Source organism: Malus domestica, chromosome 12 (genome assembly GCF_042453785.1).
Source record: "Malus domestica chromosome 12, GDT2T_hap1".
NCBI lineage: Eukaryota > Viridiplantae > Streptophyta > Magnoliopsida > Rosales > Rosaceae > Malus > Malus domestica.
In genome coordinates, this window is record NC_091672.1 from 26,308,267 (window position 1) to 26,323,036 (window position 14,770).

Genomic DNA, 14,770 nt, shown 5'->3' on the forward strand with positions numbered 1-14,770 from the left:
TAGATGGAATGAATGAAAAATTAACAGCAAGGGGCAAATCAGCCAAAAAAATTAGTTTAAGTCCTTAATTTTTCAATTAAAAAGTTCAAGGGGAAATCGAAAGTTGGGTGATAGTTCAAGGGGCAAATCGACTGTTTACTCTTGATTGAAATCCTATTAGTTTTTAAATTTTGATCAAAGTCTTTTGAGTTTGTACACATCAGTATATTAGCATTAATCAATTTCCATGTCAACTGTTTTATATTTTAAATTAAATATTATACTAATATTGTAATATAGAATATCCTTTAAAGCAAATTTTTTGTCCGAACATTTAAAGCAATTAAATAAAATAAATTACCGCATTTAAGGGATATAAAATCCCATAAGATTTGAAATTTAACGTTTAGGGGATTAAACGATAAACTCCACCCTTAGAAAACCTTAAACCAATTAAAAATTGATGATTAAAATGTGGAAAATAAGTTATGAAAAGAATTGTTTTTTTTTATTGAATGTCATGATAAAAGATAAATGTCCCCATAAGATTGTACCCATGTACAATTATAGTAATTCACAAGAATGTATCCATATAAAATTTCAACATTAAAACCCATATGTGACAAAATAAAAATAAAACAATGTACCCATATAAACTCTTAATGTAAAAAATGATTAAAGGATAGAAAAATGGAAGCAAACCATAATTAAAAAAATTAATTACTTAAGGGTACATACTATATAAATCTTATATGAAATAGTTATACATATATGGTTACAAAATAATTTAGAAGAAAAAAGTTATAATGGTACTATAGAATAAAAGCTAGGTACATGGATTAAGGAACAAGAGAAGAGAATGTACCCAATGAAATTAAAATTGTGTTCATAGCAATATAATGGTCATTTGTTATGATTTTGCAGTATGATAGTCATGGAGAAAAAGTGAGTTTGAATTTTTTTTTGGCAAAATTTAATTTGAAGATACATATTCAATATAAGAATGTTGAATTTGAATATAAACATAAATTTGAGTGAGAGAATTTTGGGATTTTCAATTACAAACGTGATAATGTAGTAGAAATTATAAATTAAAATTTGTAAAACAAATAAAAAGATGACACGGAAGTATTTTAATAGTAAAATGTTGAGGTGTACAAAGTCAAAGAACTTTGATAAAAATTAAAAGCTAATAAGGTTTCAATCTATGAACATTAGTAATTAGAGACTGGATCCTAATTTTTTCAATTTGAAATTACCATTAATTCTTTAATTAGTGTAGAGATATTTGAAAGTAAATTACCTAAGAAAAGCATGTGCAGTTTTTTTTTTCTTTCCATAAAGTTGTTTAATTTGTTTTAAGTCAGAATAAATTGCAACAACTCATCTTGTGTTTGTAGCGGGAGTTTTAAGACTGATTTTATACTTTGTAGCGTGAGTTCGTGGTTTTTTTGTCTAAGCGTTGATGAGATCTGGCTTAACTAAACTTATTGACATTGTTCAACAAATTTCTATTAATATTAAAGATGGTTGGAGAAAAGTCTTGTATTCTAACGGTTAAGACCTATTACTATAGTTTGCAATGACCTTTTTAGATTGAACTCTTTGTAAATATGTATCTGTAATACTCTTTTCTTAATAAATATAATATCACTCTTCATAAAAGATTAGTAAATCACCTCCCGAATTTTATTTTATTATAATATGTATCTGTAATGCTCTATTCTATTTGGAAATAATGTATCCCTTGAGACCATCTCCAAACCTGGGCTAAAAGCCAAATGTTATTTCTGGGCCAAATACCCCCCCCAGCTTTCCCCCGGGCTAAATGCTAAATGTTTATCGGGAATTTAAATTTTTTTAGATTAAAATGTTCATAAATTTAATTTACAATAATCTACATATTTTTTTTTAAAATTGATTTAAGAAAAAAATTAGCCTAAGTTCATTCTTTAATAATTCCGGGCTAAAATTTTAGGCTAGAAGGGTTGGAGCAGAAAAGATGTTTCTGGGCTAAAAACCAAATTTTTCGGGCTAAATAATTTAGCTTTTAGCCCAAGGGTTGGAGATGGTCTGAATAAAACCAACAATTAAAACCATTCAATTTATTAATCTTCATAACTCTTGAAAAAAAATTTATTTGAATAGAAGACCATCTAACCGTTGAAACGTATTACATCATGAAAATGTTACTTGCTACCTGCAAATTTTATAATTAGTATTAAGTAACATAATCATGATAATTTGACCTATTTTTTAATACATTTAGAAGATTAAACGATCCCCAATTCGAATACATTTTTGTTAAATTAATCTTTGAATAAAGATTAATAAATTAAACGATTTTGCTCGTTGAATTTTCAATCAAAATACGATATCAGCAAATAAAAAATGTCAACATCTTCACATAAAAGGATGCAAGTATTATCCATCTTAGTATTTTGTGTGGTTTCCACACTTTTGCACTATATCACAATCCCATTGATTCTTTTAGGAAATGTCTTTCTCTACTTTTATTTTCTTGTTTTTTATTTTCTTTTTTGCTGATTACTTTTGTGAAATGTCATTATTAAATCAGAAAAGTAAAATAAAATTAGATTGATTGGATAAAATAAAAAAAATTAAAAATAAAAAAAGGATTAAAAAAGGGTAATGCCGGTGTACTAATAGAGCGTGGACTGATGTGACAGAATTGGCACGGAACTCAATAAAGATGGTATTATTAGAGAGAGAGAGAGAGAGAGAGAGAGAGAGAGAGAGAGATGGAGTTAACTTACAAGTACTGCATTCTTCTCTTTTTCTTTTCCCAAATGGCCTTTTAGAATTTAAAGGCCAAGGCCTTGTGAGACAATCTGGGCCATGGATACGAACCCACTAAAAGCCCTTGCCCTAATCTTAACCACGGTCTAAAATATCAATGATATCAGAAATATCGGTAGTTTAAAAATACGAAAATTTTGATGGAAATATCGGGATATTATCGATATCGATAAAAATTGAATAAAAACCACGAAAATTGTAAGAAAAACTTGGAATTTTTTATTAAAACTTTGCAGGATATTTATTTAGTCAATTATCTATTAGTTTATCACAAAAAATTGGAAGGAAATACATTGCATGAAGGATTTAACTGATTTAAGTTGATTATATAGCGAGCTGACAAACATTGTGAGTGTAGAAAATATGTAGTAATTAATGAAAGAAGTTTAAACATACCATAATCATTTATATATAATGAATTAGTACAATATTTTACACTTTATACATTGCATGGTAAGATACATGAGTGACTTAGTACCACATAGAATTCCTATCAAGGTCTAAAATATCGATGATATCGGAAATATTGATAGTCCAAAAATACGGAAATTTCGATTGAAATATCGGGATAATATCGATATTTTAGACCTTGATCTTAACAAATGATTTTTTATTTTTCTTATACAGTGTTATTTTTACTAACTAAATTACCATCGTTATTTATGAGATTCGAGTTTAAGATTTTTCTTATAAGTAAAAAAAAATATCATTAAATTATAATATTAAGTGACAGTTTTAACATATGATTTGACACTAATACTTTTGTTCTTTTCGATTCATTAATGACTAGGGTTGGTCAGGGTACGAGTGATGATTTTTAATGGAGGCATTCAAAACAAGAGCGAAAATGTGTCGCGTTCTTGTAACAAGTAATGATTTTTCTATGCATGAGGAGTCAAACATTGCTCTTTCAAGCTATTAAATTTTCTATTTATCTTGGCTTATCATTTCGGATTTCACTCGCAGACTTCAATTGAATTCTAATTTTGAGTGATAAACCTTATTCAAATCTTCTTTCCTTTTTCGGTTTTAAAGCAAATATTTTTTCAAAGCAAGTGATATGAGGAGGGACGATTCTAACTTTGGATCTCGGGCTATAGAGACCAACGCTCTTAACTACGCGAGATATAATTTCTTTCCCCATTGCAAAGCACTTTGTTTAAAATTTATAGAAAAAAAAAAAATTAAAGGAAGGAAAGAAGAAAAAGAATCATATAATTTGACATGTTTTGTGAAAGAAAATGGCATTTTATGTGAAATACTCGATGTAGGCAGGATATTTAGGGCAATATAGCCAGAGGGCAAAATATCCAAAACCAAGAGAGCCAGAGTCACTCGCACAGGCCACAGCTCCCGAGAACAACACCAACAAGGAAGAAGAAGATGCGTACGCTCGGTGCTGCCTGCGCCTACCCTCTGTAAGTTCTTCCCTTCCCACCCATCAGTCAGTCGTTTTTGTAATTTCACTTCAACCCATGTCTGTTTATCAAACTATCTTTTGGAAATATGAAAAATTTGGTAGCTTTGAACTTATCAAGATACACAACTCTAACGTGCAATCTTAGTTCAAAAACTGTTTAATTTCAATTAAGAATGTCTTTATGAAATCTGTTTAGAGTACCCATTTGGTGGAAATGTAAGTACTTGATGGTGGATTGAAGAAATTGATGTCCCTTTTTCGTTTATATTCATGGAAGATGCCGGATTGTTTCGTTTGAATCGTGCCGTCAAGCATCGGATAAGTTGTTGTTTCCATGCAATGTGAGAGAGCAGCTTGCCAAAGGTATGTACTTGTTGATGTACACTTGCCCATGTCTGAGTGTTAAATTTTGGTGATTACTCGTTATTTAGTGAGTGTTAAATTTTGGTAATTTTGCAGCAAGAAGGATGCATAAGGGATACCGACTCAAGGCTGGCTTTTGGGAATCCATTAAATCCGGGTAATTAAAAATAAAATGCGAGTCATGCACACAATTCACACACTGAATGTTGAAGAATTTCAGTCAGGTGAATTGATTCAGAATGTTGGATTTGCCATGTGACAAAGTGCTCAATTGTTGAATTGGTCAAATTCGGAAACCGTTGATTGGTTTGAGCACTCAATCAATAAACTTGTTTAGAAAGTATGATACTTTATGGATTAATGATACTTTTCCGTAGAATGAAAGTTTACGTTTTGTTGGGCTTCACAGCATAAATGGTGCATCTAAAGGTTGCCTTTTGGCAGTATGCTTGTACCCACTTCTGTAGTTTTGAAATTGATACTAATTGAAGTCTAAAACAGCAAGAAATTAGATATCATCACACACAGAGGAAAGTTGTGATGGTCTTTAACTCACTTCTTGTTGCAGTATTTTAAATAACAACACCACACAAGTAGTAGAACCACCCTCCACGCTCCCGGAAGAGGAAGAAGAAGAACCTCTGCCCCAAGAATTAGTTCTGATTCAGAAGACTGAACCAGATGGAACTGTTGAAGAAATAATATTTTCTTCTGGTGGAGATATTGATGTGTACGATCTTCAAGCCCTTTGTGATAAGGTAATATCTGCCATTGGTACTTCTTTTGCACATGCATTTAAAAGTTAATGCCTTGTGTTTTTGAATTCGCAATTGTGTCCAATTCACTCTTCATAGGTCAGGAATCCACTCATTGCGGATGCACTCACCTGATTTACCTTTTACTGAAGTTTTATCTGTCATTCTTTTGCTATACATGAAATACAATGCTATAAATGTGGAGATAGTAAGTTATGTTATATCCGTAGTGGAAGTCAAATAACTTTAAGTTTAATGTAATTTATATAGGTTGGTTGGCCAAGGAGGCCGCTGTCGAAACTAGCTGCAGCTTTGAAAAATAGCTACTTGGTTGCAACATTGCATTCAGTTCGGAAATCACCTGGATCAGGTACATAGTGGATAGAGCATTGTTGCAGTATCCTTCTATTTCACACAAATGGTATTGCAGTCTATAATACGCTTGTTACTATATCTGAAACTATTTGATGGACACTTAGTGTACTTGGAGAAGTTATTTGACAGAAGGGAATTACCAGAAGAAGTTAATTGGCATGGCTCGAGCTACATCAGATCATGCCTTCAATGCCACAATTTGGGATGTCCTTGTTGATCCCGGCTATCAGGTATGCTCGTACGTTGTTTGTTGGACTTAAAGCACTAATCACATAATATGTTTTCATGATGGTTACTGATGATTTCCTTATCATTCAGGGCCAAGGCCTTGGGAAGGCTCTTGTTGAAAAGATTATACGAGCTCTTTTGCAGAGGGACATCGGAAACATTTCACTCTTTGCTGATAGTCAGGGTAAAACGACAATTATTTGTAGCATTTAGTCTATTACAGTGTCATGCCAATGTGCTATTTAAGTTTTTCAAGATTGATGAGCTTGTCTACCACTGCCATACGATTACCTTTGTGTGCATCTGCACGGTTGCGTCATAAATCCGTTTCAGTCAATCCTACTCTACATCGGTGTTTTCCTTCTTACGAATAGTCCTGCCTTTGCACTTCCACTTCCGGTGTTGCCGGCTTTAGCATTTTCAACTTTTATTAACGTGGACCTTCTCGTTGTCGTTGCAGTTGTGGAGTTCTATCAAAATTTGGGTTTTGAACCCGACCCGGAGGGCATCAAAGGCATGTTTTGGTACCCAAAGTATTAGTTCTCACTAAAAAAGGTCAAGCTTGTAGCTTGTATGTTATTGTTTTAGAGAGCAAGTGGTAAATCCGATTGAAAATTATATAATTACCAAATCTGTGGCTGTATCTCTGTATTTTTATTCTGAACTGAATTATATTTCGTTTGGTGCTTGAGATTGTATAAGTAAATATATTTAAGGTTGTTGACAGAACAAATGAAGAATTTTTGTCCAACTTGAAGATAGAAGTTACAGAAGCTTGTGCCTTTCAATCAAGGTTCTAAAAGACGTTAGGCGCTAGGCGCTAGTCGGGCGGCGGGCTAGGGCCTAACGCCAAGGCGGGGTCTAGGCGGGCGCCTAGGCGGACTAGGCGGATTTAAGTAAATCTATTATATTTCGTGTAAATAAATGTCTATTTATACTTAAAATATATATAATTTTATCATAAACTACAAAATAGAATGACATATGTATTATAAAGTATTGGAATATAATGAAAACATGGGGAACAAGCATATAGTATGTGCCCATTTAAGTATTCAACAAGTCTCTTACAATTTATTGAAAAAAATTAAATGCAAATTGAAAGTTATCTATTTTCTATCAAAGTGAGTCGCAATCTAGGCGGGTCTGGGCGGGCTAGGCAGGCGCCTCAACTGGTCTAGGCGTCTTTTATTAATTTTCAAACGCCTAGGCATTAATCGGGGCGGTGACCAGCCGTCTAGCGTCTAGGCGGGGTCTAGGCGGCGCTAGGCGGAGATTTTTAGAACAATGCTTTCAATACCAACAAAAGTGGCAGTATTAGAAGCGAGAAGTTTGCTTCATGTAATCCCTTCGAATCTTCTCAAAACGAAAAATCATTCACATCGACATTGAACACAACTTGAATCTTATGAGGCATCCAATCCAATTCGATTTTGTAGAAAGGGCAAGTTTCCTCAAAATGGTAGGATTTGAAGTGGTAAATTTTGTTCACAACTAATTCCATCTAATCTTTTCAAAACAAAAAATCATTGACAGCTACATGCCACATGCCTTGAACATTTTGAGGTATCCAATCCAATTCACTTTTGTAGGGATTGAAAGTGATAATTTTCCTTCATGTTTGAACCCTTGAAAAATGAAAATTCGATCACCTCGACCATCAATATGCCTTAAAATTAAACGAGTTTTTCAATCTAGTCCTAAGCACCAAACGAGTCACTCAAACAAGTTGGCATCTCTCGATGAAGAATCCGAGCTGTGTACAGCTACAAGTTCCATGTGAGGTCGTACATAAATCCAGAATTCGGATGGGTCCTCATGTCACCATGTATTAATCCACAATTTAGACCTCTTGAATTTTCTTAACCACAATTTGAACCTCTTGAATTGTCTTACCTTGTAAGGAAAGATATTTTTTTAGGGTGCCGGATTACGTCTCGGTGTATCAAGTGTTGTAATATAAGTAGTTGATTTTTTTTTTCTTCAAGTACCTAACTATTTGTATTATGACATGTATCAATCCACAATTTGGACCTCTTGAAATGTCTTATCCTTGTAAGGAAGGAGAAATTTTTCAGTGTGCGGGAATACGTCTCAATGTATCAAGTGCCATAATATAAGTGGCTGAATTTTTTTTTTCAAGTACTTAACTATTTGTATTACGACATGTATTAACCCACAATTTGGACCTCTTGAATTGTCTTATCCTTGTAAGGAAGGAGACTTTTTTAGTGTGCTAGGAATACGTTTCGATGTATTAAGTGCTATAATATAAGTAGCTGAATTCTTTTTCTTCAAGTACCAAACTATTTGTATTATGACTCTTCAAAGGAACAATACCATTAACACCAAATATGGACTTTTAATTTTTTTTTACTTTAATTTTTAGTTGTGCGAAATCTCATCGGATTTTTTTCTTTTTCTAAATATTTAAATATGGGTACATTTAACATTTAAAAATGCAAATAATTAATTGCGTTACTAAAGACCAACATGGTCAGACTTCTGAGGTATACATATTCTGATCCGCTTTACTTAGACTCTGAAAAATCATGGTTCCACAACACCTAAGTTTTATTTTCCTTCCTTTTAGTTTAAATTCAACGTTTGCCCACTTTTCAATTCAAGAATTAGGAAAGTCATCTATTGCAACGAGTTGCGACAATGAACAGCTAGGTAATAGTTCCTTGGTGCTACAAGCTTTAGGTTCCCCAATCATTTTAGATGTTGTATGGCCCATACTCTATGGCTGAACCAGAACAAGCAATTGCTAAGTAAAGGCGCACCCACATTGTGCTTTACTTCCACCCATTGTAGGAGCTGAAATGGCAAAAACGTGCGGTTGAGATTTAACTAAATCTCATTTAGTCAAATCTCAACCGTTCACTTATGAACAAAAAAAAATACGTTAAAGAGAATTTCTGCCCATTTTAGATGCTACATGTGGCTGAACAACAGCTAGCAATTGCTAAAGATCAGCAAACAGAGGATCAACCAAAATTTTATTATCGCAATCGAAACACGGTTCACTACATTTAATACAAAGCATGGTATCATTCAAACTTCCATGTCTGCCGACTACAAGGTAATATAATTTCTCTTAGAGGGAGCTGGGATTCCTATTAACTAAGAGCTTCAGTCGACAAAGTGCTGGAGTAAAGCTTGTAAGCCATGATATGATTCAAACATTTGGTCTCCAAATTATTCAAGTCGGCTTCTCATATGAATTCTGGTCTCTAAATTCTGCAATGGCGCTTCTTATCATCTCGGCAGCATGGGGCTGCACAAAAAGGTGAGTGCTATCCAAGACATGTATTATGAACCTCTGTGAAGCTGGCAGTGAATTGTCGTAATTGATGATGAATTGCGCCATAGGTATGTCACTGCACAGGAGAAGCACAAATGCTTTCAGAAACAGGGAAGAGAGCATGACATGGTCAATACGCAACTAAAACTATTCTTTTAGGATGAACCAAACAGCAGGATTAACAGGTGATAAAAGCCTAAAGATACAAACTCCACAGAAATCACTTCACTGGATAAATCAAAATCTTTTTGTGGATTGCGTTTTGTATCATCATAGAATGTACACAAGTCAGGAGCTTTAAATCCAAGTGCTCACTTTCAAATCAAAAACACTATTGTGACTCAGTGATGACCGGGCACTCCGTTGTAGCTACCAATAGAAAACAAGTCAAACCTAAGACCCAAAAGAGAAAGAGAACTGCCAACCCAATGACAAGATAATTTTTAAGCAAGACAAGATTTTAAACTTGTCATTATATGCATTGAAGTAGATTTCTAAATATATGAAGGAGAGGAGGAACCACAACCTATTAACCACGCTAAATTCTGCAAAGTTAATAAAAGCGCAATACAAAATTGGTACAAGTATCTTACCAAGAGATGAACAGTCCTTTAACAGCGTTCACCATCTTGCATCAGAAGCCTCAAGATTCTTAACTGCAACACAAACAAAAGCCAAGATATTAGAAAATACTTGGATTATACTAACTCTTAACATGGTATAATTACCATAAGTACATAATTAAAAGATTAAATCCACAATACATTGCCTGAATTATTATTTTACGATAGAATATCAAATCTAAAATATAAATTTGTTTGTAAACACATCATACCGAAAAGGCGTAAATATGCAATTAAACCATCAGTTTATGAGCCAAAGTAGCAAACCCAATTCCACAAAAAGGAAAAAAATATTCAAAGATCCTTCGCGGAACCCCAAAGTCCCCAAACACATTGAAGCTAAAAAATGGATTGATAAACAAGATCGGCAAGCATTCAGCAGGAAACAAGCTCGAATTTTGAAGGTGAAGATTGGCATACCTTTTGTTGCAGAGGTGGTCGGAGATTTTGTACGTCTCCGTCTATACTAACAATGCACAATAATATATCACAACACAATTCATATCCAAATCAATTCAACATATCCAATTCCAATAATCCAACTCAATTCAACATTCAATTCACTATCCAAATTCACCAGATTCAATTCAATTCACAATCCAAGTCAAAATTCACCAAATTCAATTCCAAAGCAACACAATTCAATTTATTAGAAAACTAACCTGCATCAAACGGAGGCCCCTGATTGTTTCAATTCAATTCCTATTTGCCTTCTTGTAAGTGGAGGCACCTGATTAATTCAATCCAAACCTGCATCAAAATCCCAAATAAAAGAATGAGATAATATCCCAGATTGTGTAAAAATTAAACAGGAAATGGAATGCAAATGGACATTTTCCTACATTTTCCAAATCAATTCATATCAAATTAATTAAGGAGTAGGCAGGTACCATAAAAAACATACTGAAAAAATTTTCCAACCCCCTCCTGGACCAACAAACTGTGTATCTACAATTTGATAGCGTTTCTACCAAACATATACCAAGTCGCATTAATGATTATTAAACTTGACCCTACACTACATATGAAATTTTATCCATCACTTTAACAAAAAACTTTTACAAATCCAAAATAACGTAGATATCACTCTTCCAATGTTATCACCACAACCTCAAATCTTATGAATCAAGCATAACCATCACAGCAAATCAAATAAATAGAAGAAGCTATGGATTTAAATAAAATTGCTAGCACAAAAATCAGCAAGAAAATATGCATCACCAATTAACAACCCAAAGACGCACAAAAAAAGTCCCAAATCACCAAAACAAAACCAAAAAAACAAAAAAAAAATTCAGCCGCAAAGAAAACAAAGGAAAAAACAAATAATACATTTATATACCTTTAGCATAGAGAGTTCCAAGAATCAGAATCGAAAATCCAAAAATCTGAAAGGGACTGTTTCCCGAATCTGGAAAACAAAACGCATCAGACACACACAACAACTATCCAACGAAAAACAAAAGATCGAAACCATATAAGCTGATAAACATGCAAAACTCACCTGGAAACGCCGGATTAGATCGGTCGCAACCAAGTTCGAAGCGAACCTAAGATAGGCACAAAATTTCTGAAATCAAAAAGCAAAGCCATGAGATATTAACAAAAAAAAAATCCAAAAAAACATGGAAATCGAAACCCCGTGCGGTAATATACATGTAAAACTTACTTGGAAAACCCGGATTCAAAGAACCAAAAACCCAAAAAATTATTGGAATCGAACCAAAAAGGCAGAGAAATTAACAACTGTAACCTCTAATCGAAGAACAACTACGAAAAATGGTCCGCGTTTTGAACAACGAAGCAACACGATGAAGAAAACAGAAGCTAAAGCGGAGAAAAAAGGACGGCCAGAAACAAAGCAAATGGAGATATGCGAGAGAGAATAGGCGAAAGCAAAAGAAAATCCAGAAATAGAGACCTCGATTGAAGAGAAATGGTGAAGCCCTTCCTAAATCGAGCGGCTTGGTGTAGAGAAGAGTGAGGCGAGGAGGGAGGCGGTGAGAGCAGGAATCGAAAAGGTGGGTTTAGAGTCTGAAACGGTGGGAAGCATCTAGAGAAAAGCTGGGTCGAGATATAGGAAGGAAGGGCAAAGTTGAAATAACAAAAACGAAGCAGGGATGGAAATGGGAAAACACTGTTAATGAACAGTGATTTTTTCTGTTGGGTTTTAGTATATGTATAATATATATACCAAAGAAGTAAGGTCATCTCCAACCGAAAGGTCCAGAGGGCCGAAAATAGCCCTAAAACCATCTCCAACCGAAGGCCAGGGCAGAGGGCTCGGGAATTTGGGAGGGCCCTACAGAATTTCAAAGGGCTCGTTTTTTTTTTATAGTTTCATATTGATGTCGGTTATAACCGACAGTAATAGGTATTCATAGGCAAATTTGTTTTTTATTTACTATAAGTGTCGGTTATAACTGACACTAATAGTTTGAAATTTTTTTGAATATAACGGCTAGCTATTGCAGCTAGCCGTTGGGTTTTTTTATTGTTTTTTATTTAAACATTTCTTTTCTTCTATAAATATGGTGAAGTTCTTTCAATTATTCACTTCATTTGCAATATTTCCTTCTTCAATATCTCCTTCAATATATATTTTTTAAATTCCATTTTTTTCCTATAACTTCTATTTCAGAAAATTTATTTCATATTTTTTTTAAATTCCATTTTTTTCCTATTATCTATTCTAAAATTGAGGAATGAATTGACTGTAGCTTAGCTACAGTCAATTGGTTGCCACTCGATTTCAGGCTATTTACAACAATACCAGCCAAATGGCGCTGGTTGGGAGGGTAATTATCAAAAGCTGGGAGGGTAATTTTGACTCTGAACAGATTTTGATATATTTACGATTTTGCCAGTCTATTCTAAAATAGGCTATGGATTTTGCATTATTTACATTTCTACCATTGTGCGTGGCTGTGCTTCAGACAGAACTCACGGATTTGTGGAAGGATTTCAGGGAGAGAGGCGTGGGATGGCAGGGAAGAGAAGGGAGAGAAGGGAGTGAGGCTGCCAAAAAGTGGGGTTAGGGTTGATTTTTTCTCCTCAAATCAAGGGTTGGTGTCGCTGATTGAGAGATTGAGAGGGATGGGGGAGAGAGACAGAAACACACCCATTTGACCTTCATTTTCCCCTTTCTCAAACCCTAGCAACCAGAACCCCAAAACTGAGCCCACTTCTACAATAACATCGCCTCTTGCTTCCCAAAACCACACAAACCTTCCCTTCATTTTTGTAACAGGTCGCTGAAAGATATTCTTGGGGACGGAGAAGACGATGGTGGCACGGCGGTTGGGTCGTTTGTGCAGGTCACTGTTTTGGAGATTTACCATGAGGAGATTTATGATTTGTTGTCGAGCAATGGCGGCGGAGGATTCGGGTTTGGGATTAATTAATGGGTTAGTACACCGGGTCAGTGAGGAGAGAATGACAGAGGGATGTATGGGACGGTATGGGTTTTCAGTTTTTTCCTCTGATTCAACTGGTAATGCACTGTTTAAAATTTATTGTTTATTGTCTCCTGCTTTGATTTCGTTGGTTCTTCTTTAGGGTTTTCTTTGGTTGTCTCGCTTATCTTCCCTACTTTTGGCTTGCTTTTCTTTGTCTCAAAGCTTGCTCTTTTGCCGTTTCTGATTTTTCCATCTTTTTTTTTGCCCAAGTGAATAGCCAGTGTGTTTTTTTTTATAGTTGGAAAGGATTGGATTCCTATAAATTTCATTTTTGGGTCGCGGTTTTTAACTTTTGCTGAAAAAAAAGGTTGAAATCGTTGTTGTGCGATAGGGTTATCGCGAAAACAGAGGGTTTTTTTACTCATCAAAGATGGAGTGTTCTGTATCGCCTTTGTTGGGAATTTTTTCGTTGGTGCTTCCTACCTTTTCCGATGAGTTTTTTTATTTTCTTGCTTATTCTTAATCTTTTTATTTCGTTTTGGATATATTAGTTTATCTTTTTTGCATATGAGTATGTGATTCGATGTTTTAGATTGGATTTTTGTGGTTTTGAGTTTGTGAGTTTTTTTGGGTTCCTGAGAAAATGTTATCCAATGGTTTGATTGAACATTTTTCCTCAATTTGTTGCAACTTTGCTGTCGTCGTGCCCCTTTAATCAATGATCATTGGTTGGTTAAATGCGTGTATAGTTATCCTCTATTAGTTAGGTAAAATAGTTTTTGTTAGTTACAGGGCAGTAGAGAACAAGTGATGAGGTGAACCGTGTGGTTGGATAGAGATCATGGGTACAGATTTGTTAGTTATGTTTAGTCAAATGATTATTTGCTTTGTGAATGTGAATGTATTGTAACAAATTTCTTTGGTATATACGTGTCTGAAAACTCCGCCTGTGTAAGTTTATCTTACATTGTCTGTCCCAAGCTCGGATAAAGGAAGAGGGGGAGGGCGTCAGGTAGTCGACAGCCGGCACTCCACAGTTACGTCGAATCCTTATGACAATGAATCCAGAACTAAATCGCGCTAAAGCTAGGACGTCACCCGTAAGCGGCGCGCTGTGTGGCCCGAGCACAGTGATAAGTGAGCAAGGGTCGCTGTATCTTCATCGGCACCCGGATGCAGTGTTAAATGAGCAAGGGGGCCATAGAAACTTCTTTTTGAACGACTCCACTCAAAGTTGTTTGGGAGCATATGCTCCTATCAACTTTACACAGGACACACAAAAGAAGTACTTTGATCCTATTAGATGGGGGATGGTGAAGAAGCTAGGACAGAAGGGTAGAGTTCAAGAGAGTTGAATGCGTTTAGAAACGTGGAATATAGGAACCTTAACGGGAAAATCTATGGAAGTAGTGGAAGTTATGGTGAGAAGAAGGATAAATATTATGTGCCTACAAGAAACTAAGTGGGTTGGTCTTAAGGCAAATGATCTAGAAAACTCAGGG

The 14,770-nt window shown here is 34.8% G+C and overlaps 2 protein-coding genes across 17 annotated transcripts; one reads left to right on the top strand and one right to left on the bottom strand.

The window, feature by feature from the left end:
* The first annotated feature begins 4,058 nt into the window (after positions 1-4,058).
* LOC103450782 (probable acetyltransferase TAP2) lies at positions 4,059-6,691 on the top strand. Of its 2 annotated transcripts, none has more exons than XM_008390166.4 (8): positions 4,059-4,217; positions 4,497-4,582; positions 4,679-4,739; positions 5,151-5,340; positions 5,608-5,707; positions 5,842-5,942; positions 6,031-6,124; positions 6,401-6,691. In XM_008390166.4, the coding sequence occupies exons 1-8, from the start codon at positions 4,183-4,185 to the stop codon at positions 6,478-6,480; spliced, it is 747 nt and encodes a 248-aa protein (XP_008388388.2). In that variant the 5' UTR covers positions 4,059-4,182; the 3' UTR covers positions 6,481-6,691. The 2 variants fall into 2 exon arrangements, with proteins under 2 accessions (XP_008388388.2, XP_028945572.1); XM_029089739.2 differs by having other exon boundaries at positions 4,116-4,217; positions 4,416-4,582.
* A 2,234-nt stretch (positions 6,692-8,925) lies between these two features.
* Positions 8,926-11,927, bottom strand: LOC103450781 (general transcription and DNA repair factor IIH subunit TFB5). Of its 15 annotated transcripts, none has more exons than XM_029089745.2 (7): positions 11,792-11,927; positions 11,375-11,440; positions 11,213-11,281; positions 10,533-10,620; positions 10,291-10,331; positions 9,841-9,903; positions 8,926-9,323 (listed from the first exon to the last, which is right to left on the bottom strand). In XM_029089745.2, exons 6-7 carry the CDS (start codon positions 9,873-9,875, stop codon positions 9,146-9,148), a joined length of 213 nt encoding a protein of 70 aa, XP_028945578.1. In that variant the 5' UTR covers positions 9,876-9,903; positions 10,291-10,331; positions 10,533-10,620; positions 11,213-11,281; positions 11,375-11,440; positions 11,792-11,927; the 3' UTR covers positions 8,926-9,145. The 15 variants fall into 15 exon arrangements, with proteins under 15 accessions (XP_028945578.1, XP_028945576.1, XP_008388384.1 ...); XM_029089743.2 differs by having other exon boundaries at positions 11,375-11,420; positions 11,540-11,917; XM_008390162.4 differs by having other exon boundaries at positions 11,540-11,917.
* Between the last annotated feature and the right edge of the window lie 2,843 nt (positions 11,928-14,770).